The 17,429-nt window shown below is 42.9% G+C and overlaps 1 protein-coding gene across 4 annotated transcripts; it reads right to left on the bottom strand.

Moving 5' to 3' along the window:
- Positions 1–5,444: 5,444 nt before the first annotated feature.
- On the bottom strand, positions 5,445–17,210 carry MYNN (myoneurin). 4 transcript variants are annotated; one of them, XM_033150619.1, is made up of 8 exons: positions 17,112–17,210; positions 14,816–15,115; positions 11,959–12,761; positions 9,660–9,819; positions 8,964–9,142; positions 7,910–7,993; positions 7,133–7,219; positions 5,445–6,485 (listed from the first exon to the last, which is right to left on the bottom strand). In XM_033150619.1, exons 2-8 carry the CDS (start codon positions 15,079–15,081, stop codon positions 6,223–6,225), a joined length of 1,842 nt encoding a protein of 613 aa, XP_033006510.1. In that variant the 5' UTR covers positions 15,082–15,115; positions 17,112–17,210; the 3' UTR covers positions 5,445–6,222. The 4 variants fall into 4 exon arrangements, with proteins under 4 accessions (XP_033006510.1, XP_033006511.1, XP_033006512.1 ...); XM_033150620.1 differs by having other exon boundaries at positions 17,057–17,146; XM_033150621.1 differs by lacking the exon at positions 17,112–17,210 and adding an exon at positions 16,124–16,185.
- Positions 17,211–17,429: the final 219 nt, after the last annotated feature.

The following is a 17,429-nucleotide window of genomic DNA, read 5'->3' as shown; positions in this document are numbered from 1 at the left end:
AGGCTCAGTGGTTTAGACCACAGTGCCACCCGTGTCCCCTTGAAAGCTATTAGAATTGTACAAAGATAGACTTCATGGCTGGAGACAAGATCTTAAGTGACGAGCCCATCATTTACAGCGGGGGGGGGGGGAGTGAACCTGTGACCCACTTGATGTTGTTGCACTACAGCTCCAATCATCCTTGATCATTGCCTGTGCTGGCTGGGGCTGATGGCAGTTGGGAGTCCAACAACATCCAGAAGGCGGTCAAGTTTCCTACTCCTGCTATACAGGCTCAAAGAGACCAGGTAGGGTCTGATTAGTATAAAGAGACTCGCTTGCAGCATCCTCTCCTTTTTTGAAGTCTCTGCCCTTTTACTCCAATCTATGGACTGGTACAAATGCATCATTTGATTTCTCAAGCCTTGGTATACTGAATATGCCATCTTCATTGGCAAGCATTATGTTTCGGTCACTGTTAGCAATGCAGCTGTGGTGATAGAACATTTGTGGTTCTTTCACCCATGTCAATCAACACTTGCATATTTAGATGTGTGAATCAGACCTCTGGCAGTGTTGCAGGCACCCTTCTCATTTAGCACCGGGGCCAAATGTAGTCCTCTAGGCCTCTCTAATCTGGCCACTCCCCACCCCCAGGTCCTCTAAGGGTTTTTTGGGTGCCTGAAATGCGCTCTTCGACTGCAGGTATGGGGAAGCTTTGTCCCTACAGATGTTGCTGAGCTACAAGTTCCATCAGCCCCAGCAAGCATGGCCACACCTGCTTATACTCTTGATAATGCTTCTTCCTTGCCTGGCTGTGGCTGTGCAGAAACAAGCCTACCGCACAATGGTAACATTTATAAAAGTGTCTATAAATCAATGTTCCCCAATAACTCATTTTCAAAACGAGACCAAAATGCCAAAGTTTCTTTGATTTACTTTAGCTGCTGTCCACAATGGTATTATATGGGATTGAGGAAAAAGCCTGTTACAGTCAAAGCAGTAACAGAATGTAGTACTTTACCGGTGTAAGACATTATTCTACTTTCCTGTCAAATTATAGTTGTGCTTTTGCTTAGGACTCACTCATAGATCATCCTGGGACGAAGCTTTTTCAAACCACTTGTTCCCTTCAGTTATTTATAGCTAAATGAACAACAAGAGGAACAAAGAAGGGTTACAAAACAAAGTTTTATTCAGGTCTAAACATTAAAATGTTGCAAATTTATGTACATAATCCCTCAGAAGGGAGTAAAAAAGCAGGAGGTGAGCTATATACACACAAACACCCATGACAAAGTACTTCGGAAATAATTTAAACCAGAGCGGATTCACAACAGCTCCTCAGAATGTCGTCTTGGAATTGTTATGGTGCCAGAACTAGTAGTAACATTCCAAGAACCAAAAAAAGGTTAAAGTATTCCCTTTCCTTAAACATGTCTCCATGTTGAGCATCTCATGACTGCAGGAAAGCTTCAAACTTCCAAACAAGACTTAGGAGGAATAAACAACATAAAGGATGTGTGTAACATACCCCCATATTGCTTACTAAGATGCAACTTTTATAGAACCAAGCTGATCACACACTTTAACTAGTGTATTTTATTATCAGTAGGTCATGATTTATTGAGTAAGTATTTTTAAGAGGTCACTCCAGCTTAATGGCCCAAGATTTCTTGATATCACAGGTAAACACTTCAGTTTAGAAACAAAAAGCACTGTTTATTCAATTATTGCTGCAATAGATTCTAGCTCTCCCAGAGCCTGTGTAGTGTTATAAGAGGGGGTCAAACAATGGTTTCTTAAAAAATATATTCATGTACAAAAGACAAATGAGTTCTACAAAGTAAAACATCTTTATAAATATTAAATAGCTAAGTAAGGTCTACTAAAAATCTAAGAACAGGTTTTTTAAAAGTCCAAAACCATTTTAAAAGTGACACCCAAAAAATTGCAAAACATTCATATCAAATATGCAAACACTACAGTACAGTATGCTTTTTTCAAGAAGATGGTTAGCTGTTGCAGTCATATTGTAAAGAATATTTTGCAGAAGAAAGACACAGCCCTTTTGTGCTAACAGCAACTTAGTACTATCAGGTCTTTTCCACCCAAATTTAGGGTTTTGTTTTTGTTTTGTTTTTTATTTCCCTCATCAGAAAAGCAAGTGCCTGGAGAAAATGGCGTGCAAAAGAAGATACAACCATAACTAGTCCCCATGGAGAGACATGCATAATACTCCAGCACGATACAAAGATGATCAGCTCCAGCAGCTGATCACCTGTTTGGGGGAAATTGGTGTCAAACATCATACATGCAACCCACTTTCTCTTCCCCCAACCATGTCAAGAGAGTTGCTAAGTGCTTTAATTAGAGCAGAGGTTAAGAGTATCCCCAAAAGCAGATACAGGTGCACAACCTGCTACTATGCTGAAGTCTTTGCATTGTGGCCTAAGAGGACAGCACTTGGGCTGCTACAAGATGGTCTTATCTGACATGCGCTGCAACCTCTCAAAGCTGTGGAAGCAAGGGTCAGAGGCTATTGAGTATTCTGCATACCTTGCGGATTTACTAGGCAAGCAGGCGTATCAGGCATGGGATGGTTTCTGAAGCATCATACGGGGAAAAGGAGGGATTTCTAGCTTGAATAGGAACAAAGGAAGCTGGCTAATACCATTGGTCCATCTAGCTCAGTGTTGTCTACACTGACTGGCAGTGGCTCTAAAGGATTCTGGACAGTTCTTTCACAGCCCTCTGGAGATGCTAGGGGTTGAACCTGGGACCTTTTGCATGCAAAACATGGGCTCCACCACTAAGCTACAGCCATTCTCTCCAAATATAAACCCCCCTTGACTGCCGAGAAATGTTTGTAGACAGCTTCAAACCATTCACCCATTTATCTTGGTTTCAATCATGCCAAAAAGTCACCAAATATCTTGAAAACATGGACAAGACCATCAGATGGCAGAGTATGTTTTGAATATTAAACCAGGTTCAATAGCTGGCATGCACTTACGAGAGACGGAAGCTGCAGCGATGATAAAGGGCTCTTGCTACTTGCTTGCCAGGCTAGAGGAACCACTGGGAAGTTGTCGGGTGAAATAATAATGATTTTTTAATAATTTTATTATTTGTACCCCGCCCATCTGGCCGGGTCCCCCCAGCCACTCTGGGTGGCTTCCAACAAATATTAAAATACATTAAAATATCACAGATTAAAAACTTCCCTAACACTGAGATCCAGCACCAAGGGCCTTCAGGTATTTTCTGAATGTCAAGTAGTTGCTTATCTCTTTGACCTCTGATGGGAGGGCGTTCCACAGGGCGGGCGCCACTACCAAGAAGGCCCTCTGCCTGGTTCCCTGTAGTTTTGCTTCTCGCAGTGAGGGAACCACCAGAAGCCCCTTGGTGCTGGATCTCAGTGTCCGGGCTGAACGGTGGGGGGTGAAGACACTCCTTCAGATATACAGGACCAAGGCCGTTTAGGGCTTTAAAGGTCAGCACCAACACTTTGAATTGTGCTCGGAAACGTACTGGGAGCCAATGTAGATCTCTCATTATTCCAATGTTGGAATTTGGTACCTTTCTACAGAAAATCATTTAATTTGGGCAGCATACATGTGGCCCTATTCCAGGGGACATCACTAATCCCGCCCCAAACAGATCTTGGATTTTATCTTTCCCAGCGGGAAGCTTCAAGACTCCAGTGCCAAATTGGCTCCATAGCAGGCAATTTCATTATTTGTATTCTACACTGAACTTGCATTTGTTGCACTGGATAAGCTCTTGAACAACTGCACCCTACAAGGGTGCTTTTCTATCCCATCAGGCCACCTGGCTTGTTGCTTCCTAAACACCTAACAGAGACTAGGAAGCAGAGCCTATGAAGCAGCACAGTAAATAATAACCGGTTGAGCTACATGATAAAATTGCTTTTTCGACTTAAAAAAATATCTCATGGGAGATCAAAAGGTTTCTTTTGGGTGTTCAAACAGTGTATAACTTGAACTTCTAAGTGATCTTGTATGGATGCCGATGAACCACTAAAAATAATCACCCATTTATTCCAACACTTCCACGTTGCACACTTAATTCAGAGCACCTCCAGGGAAACTGAGTGAGAACAGGACCATCAATATCTATTAGATACAACAGCTGATAATGGAACCTCCATATCCAGAAGCATTATACCTCCAATTATCAAAAGCTAGGAACAAACAAGGGATAGCCATCTTCGTCAGGCCCTGCTGCGGAGCTTAAGAACTTTAAGAGCCTGCTGGATCCTTTTCTCAGTGGTCAACCAAATGCCTGTGGGAAACCCGCAAGCAGGACCCAAGAACAAGAGTACTTCCTGCTCCTGTTGTTTTCTAGCAACTGGTATTCAGAAATGTTTCTGCCTCTGTCCATGGATACAGAGCATAGCCATTGTGGCAAGTAGCCATCAATAGCCTTATCCGTGAATTTGTCTAATCCTCTTTGAAAGCCATTAAATTTGTAGTCATCACTGCCTCCTATGGGAGTGAGTTCCATACTGTAACTATGCACTGTGTGAGGCACTAACTTTCTTTTATCTGTCCTGAATCTTCCAACATTCAGCTCAATTGGATGTCCACAAACTCTATTATAGTGTTATAAGAGAAGCAAAACTTTTCTCCATCCTCTTTCTCCATGCCATGCACCATCTTATAAACTTCTATCATGCCCTTACTTGCCTTTGCACTAAACTAAAAAAAAAATCCCAAACGCTGCAACTCTTCTTCATAGAAGAGTTGCTCTATTCAGCCCTTCCATATTTTCTGAACCTTTTCCAACTCTACATTATCGCTTTGGCAGCGAGGAGACCCGAACTATACATGGTATTCCAAGCTTCTTGGAAAGCATTTTGCTAGCCAAAACTGGGAACAGAATCCTAGACTAGTTGGGATATTCTGGTGGCTCTAGCAAGTTACTTCCTCTAAAATATGGACCCAACAAAAGTTTTCTGTAATGCTGTGTATAAAAACCTGTCCTCCAGCTTCTCAAAATGTTTCTTACTTGCAAATGAGGCTTCCATTTTTCTGTCCCTTTTTGCAGGGCACTTTAGAATTAATAATGGGCAGGGGCTTGATTTATCATAGCAAAGTGTGTGTTTCTTTGTTTTCTTCCTATGAAACATTTTGCCAACACTCTACCGCTGCCTGCACTCCCCTTAAGCTGCTTTGAGCTTCCTCATCTCAAACAGACCCATGGAAAAAGCTATTTCATTGGGGGGGGGGGGCTTCTGAAGGAAGATTTCCCACTGACACTGCAACAAAACTGACCCTTCTTTCTAAGCCCAGAACTTCAGAAGGCGAGAAATATGAAACCTTGAATGACAAGATGCCGTTACATAAAAGAAAAAGAAAGTATTTGCACTGTAAAATGATGAGACAACATGGGCATTTCCATGTCCTACAATACTGAACTTGAAGGCCAAGAACCATTCCTAAAAATCATTCAACAGAAAACTAACCCAACATTGATCATAACTACAGGAATCCGAATCCCTGTATAAAACAGCTGCATACTCAGAAGGTTGTGCGTTTGCTGCAGATCTGCTGAGGGGTGTGAGAAAGGATCAAAATATGGTGCTGGGTACAGAATCTAGCTTCCTGAGAATCTCAACTTTCATTTCTTGTTGTAAATAAAAAGTTTAAAATCCTTATAGCTATTAAAATACATTCAAAACTGTGTAGGGGGCAACAGCTACAAAAATATCCAAAGGCAATTTACTAAAGATTTCCGGGCATTGGGACACAGTTTTAATGCTCGCATATAGTTTCTGGCCCTTCCTCATCACTAGCAGAACCAAAATCTACGCAAAATAGAGAAATCATGCACATCTGCAATTTTCACTTTGAAGAAAGCCAATGGTGGTGAAGGGGGGACAACACGGATAGAACATCTTGGCTACATAGAATTAGCTTCTGCATGAACAATGAAGGAGACCTCCAGCATGAACTGGCTGAGAATTCTTAAGGCATGTGTTACTAAAGAAAAAAGGACGTATCTATCTTCTAGAAATACAATAATTCTATCCTGATTTTGTTACATGACAAAAAGAATGGCTACCAAAATATAAGGAAGAAAAACAGGTGCGTTTTCAAATGTCCCTATTTGAAACCCATATGAAGTCCAGCTCGATAACTTGCATGATTACGTTCTCTTTACCAAAGAAGCTCTCGTGGCCAAAGTTTTCTGCGAGTTTTCATCATGTGCAGGATGTCAATACAACTGCTGGAGGAAAATAAACTGAGGTTCTGAATAGCCAGTAATGGTAGACCTCAGAAGTGTGTCTGACTGGGGTGACTGGCTATCTGTGACAGGCAACAGAACTTGATGGTCCTCTGTTCCAAAGGGGAGAGGTAATGCTATATCTGAAGGCTTCACATCAGCAGATTCCAGCAAAGGGCTTTTCTCATTTGGAATGGAGTCTTGATCATTGAAGGAATGGTCAAGTGTGATGGGATCCAGGGGGTTCTCAGAACCTGTGAAAGCAAACAGAACTAAAATTGCGTTCATTGCTAGAAGTTGTGCGCAGGAAGACAAGATATGATTTCCCCCTGCAAATGATTCAAGGACACTCACTACTATTTACTAGTCTTCAAGCCTTCATAGATGTTTATTGTAAACCTGAAAACAAAACTGATAACTGGGATTTGAAGTTCACATTTGGGCTACAAGAATTATCAGCAAAATTTCATAACTGAATGACTGATGACCCTGACTTCAAGGACTAATCTCAGAACCACCACCTCAAAACCAGTATTTTCATTATGACAGAATTTGGTACGAGATTAGCTCATTTCAGGTATCTGCCCTCTAAAGCCAAGTACATCTTCGTACATGACAGCTAGTAGGGTACCTAAACATGTACCTAGGCAGGCTTAGCAATGCCATTCCTTCATCACTTTACTAACGTACAGAGTTGACACTCTTGACAAAGGGTAGCGGGTCTCCCATTGGCAGCACTTTGGAGGCTGGGTTAACCACAGAGCATACGGAGGCACAGTCCAAAGAATCCACCATTTTAGTATGGCTAAGTTAGTCATTGGATAGCATTGCTGAACAGCTAACCTTTTCACCTGTGATTCTACGAGTGGTAGATATTAGTTCTTAAATAACAAGCACTTACCTGCATGAACCTTTGCTTTGTGTTTCTTTAGGTTTTTTATATCTGTGTAGGAGTTTCCACACAGCTCACAGATAAATGGTCTTTCACCTTAAACAAAAATTGTCAATTAGACTTCATAGATGTGCAGTGCAATCCTAAGGGATCTGAACCAGGGCTTCCCACAACCAAAAACAAGTTTCTATAGCCACTGCATCTCAAACTCCACCCAGGTTTCTATGGCAAAGTTGCTTAAGGCTGTTCTACATGTTTGGGAAATAACAAGTTACAAAGTGACTTTGATCCTCAGGCATAAGGCTTTTCGGTTCCTTCAAAATTGGTGTCCAATATCAGAGGACAAGAGCATATTTAATGTGGAATTGCTATCATTTCACAATTCTTTATTAGAGAATTACATATAAAGATCATAATCCCCAGTTCACATAATATAGGAAGCTCCCTTATACAAAGTCAGACTGATGGTCCATCTAGCTCAGAATTGTCTACACTGGCTGGCAGAAGCTCCAGGATTTCAGGCAGAAGTTTCTCCCAACCCTGCCTGGAGATGCCAGAAATTGAACCTGGGACCTCCTCCTTGCAAGGCAGATGCTCTACCTCTAAGTTATGGCCCTTCTAATACAGACAATTAGAAAGGTAGGCAGGAGGATCATGCTAACTGAAACAAGATGATGTGTAGCATACTATCATTTAACTATTTGACATTAAATGACTTTGAGTAAGCATATACCTGCATACAGGGCATGGAAAAGGGAAGAGGGAGGAGCATGCCTGAAAACTAACCTGTATGGGACCGAAAATGCTTGCTGAGCTCTCCTGAAGAAATGAAGCTTTTGCTACAAATTCCACATATATAAGGTTTCTCTCCTATAGAAAAAAAGAAGTGGATGAACTCAGTACACAACCTAGTAATAATGCATGTGAAGACCTCATGAAATCTCAAATGTATGGACACACTTCAGTCTCCCCTATTAGTAGACACGGATGCGGGTGGTGCTGTGGTCTGTCAGTTTCTATTCCTCTCACTGTGCAGTCGCAAGACTGTGTTTATGCATTCCACAGATTATTGGAATCACAGGAGCGGATGTCTGTTGCACTCTGTTTCCAGTTGTTGTTGTTGCTTCACTTCTTCGGACTTCTCTCAGCGAGAGGAGACATGTTTTCTTCTGTTCTTAGTAATAAACATAGTTTGTAGCACACACCTTTGTCTCAGTCCGTCTGCGTTTTCTACTCTGCAAGATATCTGAATATGTGCCCAGTGTCTGAACGGCACGGGTCATAATACAACGCTGGGAAGGCTGGAGAGCTGCACGCTCATTGCTGATGGGGGAGACAGGCTGGAAACATTCCTGCGTTATGCCTGGAGGATCGTCCTTGCCCCGCCCCCCTGTGACCCGACAGTCTAAACCACTGAGCCTCAGTTGGCGCACCAGTTGGAAGGTCTGATTAATATACATCATACATACATCCATCCAGACTAGCAGCAGTTCTAAAGCATCTCTGAGATTTTTTGCTGAGCTCTGCTGTTGACCTCAAGCACCTCATTTAACATCTAATGCATCTTGTATTCTCAGTCTTAACTATCTCCACCCCCCTTAGCTTTTAAGATCAGGTGTGTTCATAGTGGCATGGTTGCCAACTGAAAGCTGGGTTTATCATTGTGTTCTGTTCAGCAGGCAATAAAGCAAACAAGAACAGGTCAACTCATTTACAATTTGCAGGTTTTCTTGCCTGTTGCATTGCCCTACAAAGCCATACACTTCCCGTTCCATATCTACAGCACTCCATGCAAACTTGGTTGCGCCATCTCTCTCATGTCTTCCACTTTGGATCTCACCTGTATGCTTTCTTGAATGAGTGATGAGTGAACTCGAGACTGCAAAGGCTTTCCCACAGGTGTCACAGACATACGGCTTTTCTCCTGTATGTCGCCGCACATGATATGTCAGTGTGCTTGCCTGTGCAAATCGCTGCCCACATCTATCGCAGACATATGGCTTTTCTCCACTGTGCTTCCTAAAAGGAAAGGAGCTGGTTAGATTCTATTGGTGCACCAATCAGTTTCCCTGGACAACAGCCCTATTAAAACGGTCAAAGAACACATGCAGGCATAAATAGCAGAAGGGATGTCAGGCTGCACAGGCTAGCTCCAGAGCTCCATGTTCCAGTTGGCTCTACCCCCAATTTTCCTGCATTGACCAGGAAGGTCTGAAGGGGGATTGTGTGCTCAGGTGAATGTACTTAAGAGTCTCCCCCTTGAATGGGAACCCCTGCATTATCAGGATTTGCGACCATGGGAAGGATTACCCACACATTCAGCTGAAAGCAGGAAGTATCTGCCTTCAGACTTTCCTGTTGAATGTGGGAAGGTCAGAGAGGGGACAAGGAAACTACGGGTACAGATGGTGTGCATGCACACAGCCTGTGCCCCCTTCACATTGTATACCCATATGCATTCTCTGAATGCATTGGGGGGGGGAACCTAATCTCCCTAACTTAAGTGGTCAGTTTCAGATGAAGTCCTTTTACTCACCTGGCATGAATCTTCAGATTGCTAGAGGTTGCAAACTGCAGGTTGCAGGCATCACACTTGTACGGTTTCTCCTCCCCGTGATGCATGCGGCTGTGGAAAACCAGCTGGCATTTTTGAGCAAAGCCTTTGTCGCACAGTCCACATTTGTATGGCTTTTCACCTGTGTAGAGAAGTGAGCAGTTGCTTTAACAGTGTCTTGTGAAGGATGAGATTTTTCAGATGAGAAGTGACAGCAAACTGGAGGGTGGGGGCAAAGTTCAGAATAAAGGGAAAGTATGTCAACGACTACTCGACCGTGTCTAAATTTGAGCCAGTAGGGCCCTAAATAACTATTCCAAACTAGCCAACATTAATGTTAGCTAGTGTGGCACAGCAGCTAGCATCTCAGGATGTCCTTGGTTCAAGACTCACCTCTGCCATGAACTCACTAAGTATCCTTGTTCAATGTTTAGCAAACAATTGGAAACCGACATCTATCACTGGTGACAGATGAAATGCTGATATTACTCTGGATGGCTGAAAAAATAATGTAGATGCTAGGAAACTTCTTCACACACACACACACACCATAGCTGCCAACTTTCCCTTTTTTTGCGGGAAATTCCCTTATTCCAGCGCCGTTTCCCATTGCAAAAAAAGGGAAAGTTGACAGCTATGGCTGTTTCCCAATACAAAAAAAGGAAGGTTGACAGCTCTGACACACAGACACACACGAAAAAATAAACAATGGCAAATGTTCAGGAGTTCTAGGTACTATCTTTTTAAGTTAGAATCCTTCCCATTTGGACCATTTTCAGATAACACACCTACCCCATGGTGTCTCAAGAGTCACCATCAATGTATATATGGCAGCTATCTAAGTGTTCCTTTAATTTCATAAGCAGTTGTTTCCCCAGTTAAAAGGCATATAAATACAGCCTTGGGTTCCTTTGGGAGAATCAGCAAGATATAAATTTAATAAATAATCACCGCCACATCTGAATTCCTAAAATGCACCATGTTCTCCCAAGACTAAATAGAAACAAAGAGTTCGCTTTGATGAGCTTATTAGCTTATTGATAATTCCACCAGAAATACCTGTTCAAAAGCAAATGTTGTCAGTGGTTACCACAGGATGAAAGGAAATGTAGGAAGTTCACATTATTTTTATTCTAAGTGTATATGAGGAAAGTATGGAAGTGGGGACTACATACTTCTCGGTAGTGGTGCCCGCCCTGTGGAATGCCCTCCCTTCAGATGTCAAGGAAATAAACAACTACAGTGAGGGGGGAAAGTATTTGATCCCCTGCTAAATTTGCCCGTTTGCCCTCTGACAAAGAAATGACCAGTCCATAATTTTAATGGTAGGTTTATTGTAGCTGTGAGAGAATATATTACTAATATTCTGTTGGGAGCCACCCAGAGTGGCTGGGGAAACCCAGCCAGATGGGCGTGGTATAAATTATTATTATTATTATTATTATTATTATTATTATTATTATATTGCAGCTCCCACAACAGTTTAAAAATACTACCAAAAAGGTAAACACAAAAATAATTGTCTTTTAAATTCTTTTGTGGCAAATGGTAAACTTAATGCTTATACCAGAGCCAGCCAACATAACTTGTGTGTCACCAAGCTGAGCACATCACCATAGTTGTGTTTTGACGCCTGGCAGAAGCAGTTAACACTGCTGCCTTTGTAGTTGCAGCTGGGCAGCAAGAAATTGTGTTTATCAAGGCAGCAGCAGTAACATGCCACACATGGCTGCTTGGTCACAAGTCTGCAAGCTTGTACTAGAGGCAAAAGAAAATGAATGATTTATGGTGTAGTGTCACACAATCCATGCCTCATACAGTTAATGAACATATGAAACTGACCTATACTGAGCAAGACCATTGGTTCATATGTTACTGTACACTGATAGACCCTGGCTCACCTAGGTTTCAGACCGGAGTATTCCACAGCCCTACTTAGATATGTCAGGAATTGACATTATGCATGCAGAGCATGTGCTTTATCGCACAGATATGGCCCTTTATGGTTTGAATAAATGAGCAAACTATTGGTATTTGTAACCTGATGTGGAAGAAAGTAGTCCCCTGCAATGCCAGTGTAGAAAAAAAAATCTTTGAAAATGGTAATTGTACAAATTTGAAAACAGCTAAAAATAAAACACTGGCGGTAAAGAATATTCCACTCACCATATTGCCATAATCATTCAAAAGCAACTATCAACCCACAATACTGAAGAAGGGAAAGCAACTTCTCTGCTCACTTTCACAAGAGGCAACTCCCAAGACAAAGCAAGGAACCTACCTGTATGGGTTCTTACATGTGTTTTCAGCTGGTTGCACTGCGTAAAGGCCTTCCCACAGAGCTGGCACACGTACGGTTTGACTCCTTTGTGGATCCTCATGTGCCGCCTCAGACTGCTAGCTTCGGAAAACACCTTGCCACAGGTGTTACACACTGGCTTGGCCTTAGGGTATTTCGGATCCAGTTCCTCTCCCGAGCTTTCCAGCTGGTAAGAGTTCTTGTCACTGGTGATGTTGGACAAGCAGTGCTCCTTCAAAGCACAATCCTGCTGCGCTTTACCCCGTTTGGACTTCATAGTCATCGTCTGGACAAGGATCTCCTGTGCAGCAAAGGTTTCACTCTCCACCACAGGTGTAAGCTGCAGCTCAGAATTATCCCCACCTTGGGCAGCTTGCTCCGTGATCTCTGTGGCGAGCTTATTTGCATCTAAAAACATCTCCACTGCAGAGTTCTCCACAGCATCACTTGGATATTGTGCTGGCTTGTTTGGCAGGTTTTTGGGAGAGCTGAAGGCCTTCTTTCGCTTTTTGGTTTGAACAGATTTTTCCCCTGTGGTTGCTATTAAGACTGGGGACTGCACTGTGTCCACTGAAGAGGCATCCAATCTCTCTTGGCTGTTATAGTCACGAAGGGTTAGCAGGCAAGTCTGCTGGTTCAATGCAATATTCCCAGTGATACTAGAGATTTCTGTAGAAGAGGGATTAGCAATAAAAGCAAAATCTTCCATCTTTATTTTACATTTAGTAACCACCTCTTCCACTTTGAGATAGTCGGCAGCCTGATGTATTTCTTTAACATTCCAGCTGCAGGGGAAAAAGGTTAAATGGGAATGTACCAGCTGAAGAAAACAGGCTGTCTTATAGAATTAGTATAAATACTAAGTGGATAAAAACTGATGAAATCAGTTTTTTATAATTTAGACTGGAATTTTTCATTTTAAAAAAACAAATGTATTACATATTCCTTTAAAAATAATCTACTTTAAAAGCTGAATTTAACAGAGTTCTCGTCAACCACTGCTCTTTTCCAGTGTGGTGCTGTGGTTGAATATCTAATTTGCACAGCAGAGACTCAGGTTTAGATCCCACTATCCAAAAGGTGCCCTTCAGATGCAGTTTATAACCAGATTATTAGAAACGCAAGTTTTCCATAATAGAACATGAGAACTAAAGTTAAGAACCTTGATTTAAATAAATATATTAAATCCTAGGACAGGTGTTAGGTATGAGCCATCACATCTCAAGACCACAGTCAGTAATGCTAATATTTTGAAAATGATCAAGTGTTTATACAGTGGTACCTCGCAAGATGAATGCCTCGCACAACGAAAAACTCGCTAGACGAAAGGCATTCGCTAACGAAAGGGTGACTCGCAAGACGAATTTTTCTATGGCCGTGCTTCGCAAGACGAAAATTTCAACGCATTCCTATGGGAATTAAATTCCTATGCATTCCTATGGTCGTGCTTCGCAAGACGAATTTTTCGCAATACGAAACGACTCGCAGAACGAATTAATTTCGTCTTGCGAGGCACCACTGTATTTTGAAACTGGTCAAAACTAAAGGACAAGTAACACTGGTCTCACCCACAGGCTCGTTGCTAATGCACAAAAGACCCCTTAAGCCCATTTCCTGCTGATGTTTCCTGATGGTGTTTCCTGCTTGGCAGGGGGATGGACTGGATGGCCCTTGTGGTCTCTTCCAATTCTATGATTCTATGATTCCTTCACAATCAGGACATCAACCGAAATTCATGAAAAGCCCCACCCCTCCTTTCACAATTTCCCTGTGTCTTGACTCAGGCAAGAATAGTCTTTGCAAAAGCCTCTATTTCTGCTTACCTTTTCTATCACCTCAGTGACCCCTTACTTCTTATAACTTTTGCCTTTGCCTCAGGATGCATGGAAGAAAATGGCTGATATGTATAACGGAGGGTAATAAAAAAGATAAGGTCAATGACCCCTGGACAGTTAAGTCCAGTCAAAGGCGCCTATGGGGTGCAGCACCCATCTCACTTCAGGCCGAGGGAGCCAGCGTTTTCCAAATCATGTGGCCAGCATGACTAAACTGCTTCTGATGCAACATAACACCGTGAAATGAGCCAGAGTGCATGGAAACGCCGTTTATCTTCCCACCGCAGTGTGGATTCAAACCGCCAACCTTCTGATCAGCAGGCCCAAGAGGCTCAGTGGTTTAGACCACAGCACCACTCGTGTCCCTGGGAAGAGAGGGTGTGGAAATAGGGAACGTCTTTAAGCAGCTGCTTGCAATGCAACAACTTGAGGTTGCAGTATAATACTTAAACAGAGGCAGTATAGGCCCGAGATGATCACAGTCCAATGGGAACTGTATTCTGTGAAAATTGCAGGCACGGGGAGTAAAGGGCTGAAGCCCCCCTAAACCAGGGTCATGATCTGGAGGATCATGCTGGTCATTTCTGAAAGAAAAAGAATGCACTCAAGGGCATCACTTATAGTTTAGTCCTCAGTTCCCTTCCATTTGCTATTTATATCCCTCTGGGGGGCAAGGGAGAGCTAGGGTGAGAAACTGTTCTCTTAAATCATCTCTGGCAAAATTAAAATTAGTGTTTGCCTCCTTTTATGTTATAATATTGGCCTATGAAACAGACAGTTACTCCCTTGAATGAGGAGCCTGAAACCATAGCAACATCAACTATCAGGTGGGTGGCATTATCCTTGCATATCCTAGTTGTATTTTCTGACGTCTTTGCCCTCTCTCCATTTGTGACATGTCTACTTAAATTGCAAGCCATCAAGCAGCAACCAGTCTTTCTAGTTCTCTGTGAATGTCTTATTTTGAATATTCTGCAGACAAATGCCCAGCCTTATTGTATTACCTGTCAAGGTTTAAATCTCCTGTATATATGAACTCCAGAAGTTTCTGAAATCCATCAGCCTTCACTTGATTCTGATCCAAAAATATGTTACTCTCCGAAGTATCCCTGTAAAAAGCCCCAAAGTACTCGCTAAAGGAAGCCAGAACATTTCGGTGAGCTTTAAACTGGCATTCACCAATAACGATGGTGCAGTCACAAAGGAAGCCCACCTCTCGCTGTTTGTTCAGTCTCTCCAGTAGGTGCTCACAGTGATGGGAATACTGCATTTTGGGTATTGAGACACAGCTTCCTTGCTTTGGTCTGAGAAGGCAAAGGAACATATTTAGTATCAGTATGCCAGGCTCAGAATAGAATATAGATGTACTATAGTCCCCACTCAACGATCTTAAACTTTTAAGCAATCCTGCACTTAAGGACAAATTACTGGTATGTGAATAACATCACATGCAGCGAGTTTTCCTGTTACTTGCCACTAAAACCAGATTATTAAATTTTACAGACTGGTTTGGATCACAACTATCATTTTTATATGACAGCTTATTGAAAATTTGATGTCACTCATTTCGGTGGGATTTTTTTTTGTCCCAGACTGCATCATGTAGGTCTTGTTTACTCTGTCAAGAATTAAAGATTAGTATCTCATAGCTATTATCCATAGTTATTATTCATACAGCATGTAGTTCCTACAAAGAAGGCACATCCATAAAGAAAATAACATGGCATCCAAATATAAATTGCTAGGATAAAGATCAAATCAGATGCAAATCTGCATGGATATGCTGCATATAGAACACACATATTTACAGGTGTGTTAGATGTAGTTTCCAATCCAGAAGAACTGACTGTAGGTAAGCCACTCTGGGAGCCTTTTCAGCTGAACAGTGGGGTACAAATGTTCAAAATAAGTAATCTTAAGTACTTCCTAAATAGAACCTTTGTAAAATATGAATTGGGCTCCAATTCAACCATCCCCATAGACAAAAAGAAATCCAGTATGTAACTATTCTGGAGTGTTCACTGACCACTGCCTTTGCCTGAAAGCACACACTCAAACCATCAGGGGTACCGGTAATTTAACTCTCCTTCAGTATACACAAATCACTTATATCAATTGGGAGAGAGGAATCCCTTATCTTTCTGGGGTTTTGCTTATCTTTCAACACTTGAACATAAAAACAACACAGAAGTTGGAATGAGTTCAGGAGTCATTATGCCACGTAAAGATTTAGACCTTGGTGCCGGCTCCCTATAAATCGCTCTCCCTTTACCCAATTATCTATATACAGTACATACATCATTATCACCATCCTTCCAGCCTTCTCAGTCCAACCAAGCGCAAGTCTGTCAAGGATGGTCACCAACACCCCCCCCCAATAACCTCAGCCAGCCTACTCCTTAAAACTTGCATCAATTCTACCACCCATTTAGCACATCATTTTGCTCCCATACCGTAGAGTGGAGAGCAACCGTGGTCCAATCCTGTTGCCATCACAACTGAACTGTAAATTTCAGCCTGCTCAGCTAGCAGGTAAATTCCTCCCGGCTTGCTTAGATGACCCCCAAGCGTGTACACAACTGCACTCGCATGTTGTAATCTTATGCCAACTATGCCTCTTCCCAACAAGCTCACTCAGTGATTTGGAGGCAGCAGTCACCATTGTGTTCAGCGCTCCTGTTCCTTATTAATTCTTTTTGCAAATCACTTGGAGGGGTTTGGCGGGTTTGTTTGTCTGACCAACCAACCCGCCGGTTATAAATTGGATGAAATAAATAGATATAATCGTGCTTAGGATGGCAGCTCTACTTCCTAGAATCATAGAGCTGAAAGGGACCCCGATGGTCAACTAGTCCAACCCCCTCCAAATGGAGGCAGGAATGTTTTTGTCCAAAACACAACCCTGAGATTAAGTGTCATGATCTACCCGACTGATCTATCCCAGAGTCTTGCCAAGGAATAGACTGCGGGCGAGGAGCGCCCCTTTCCACCCGCCCCCCAGATTTGACTGCCTGAGGACCACTCCCCAGTTACTGGCCCAGCCCTGCCCCCTCTCGCCCTCTGCGCTGCCCCATTCCTCCTGCACTTCGTCGAGGCAGCCCTTCGTATACACCTCCTGTTTATCTTTCCTCACATAAAAACACCCTTTCTCTCCGCTACCCGAACCGCCCCCCCCCGCGCGCCAGATTGGTGCCGTCCAACCGCCCATTCTTCCCTCCCCTCAGAACTACTAGGGGGAAACACACCTGGAGAGGGACAGGGGTGGGGTGGGGGGGATGGGGGACGCGGGACCTTGTTCACCTCAGTCCGCCATTTTATGATGACGCGACCCGCACCGGCGGCCGAAATCTCACTTCCGTTCTCAAATGAACTCCGGCAACTAAAGAGTGGCGGCGGGAGGGGCGGGAAGAAAAAAAAAAGGTTGAAATGGAGGGCGGGGCCGAATTAGGTTCTGGCCGGGAAGTTCTTCCCTCCCACATTCCCTAACAAAACTACGTTTCCCATGATGCCTAGCACCAAAAATGAACTCCGCCAACGGCCGAGTTTTTCCTCAGCGTAAGGAGAAATGTAGTTCCTAAGTGCCTCGCTGAGGTTAACTGCTTGGGTGCCAAGGACAGG

The sequence above is a fragment of the Lacerta agilis genome, chromosome 5 (genome assembly GCF_009819535.1).
Source record: "Lacerta agilis isolate rLacAgi1 chromosome 5, rLacAgi1.pri, whole genome shotgun sequence".
Taxonomy (NCBI): Eukaryota; Metazoa; Chordata; class Lepidosauria; order Squamata; family Lacertidae; genus Lacerta; species Lacerta agilis.
The sequence above is the reverse complement of the archived record's forward strand: the minus strand, read 5'-3'. Positions and strand labels throughout refer to the sequence as shown.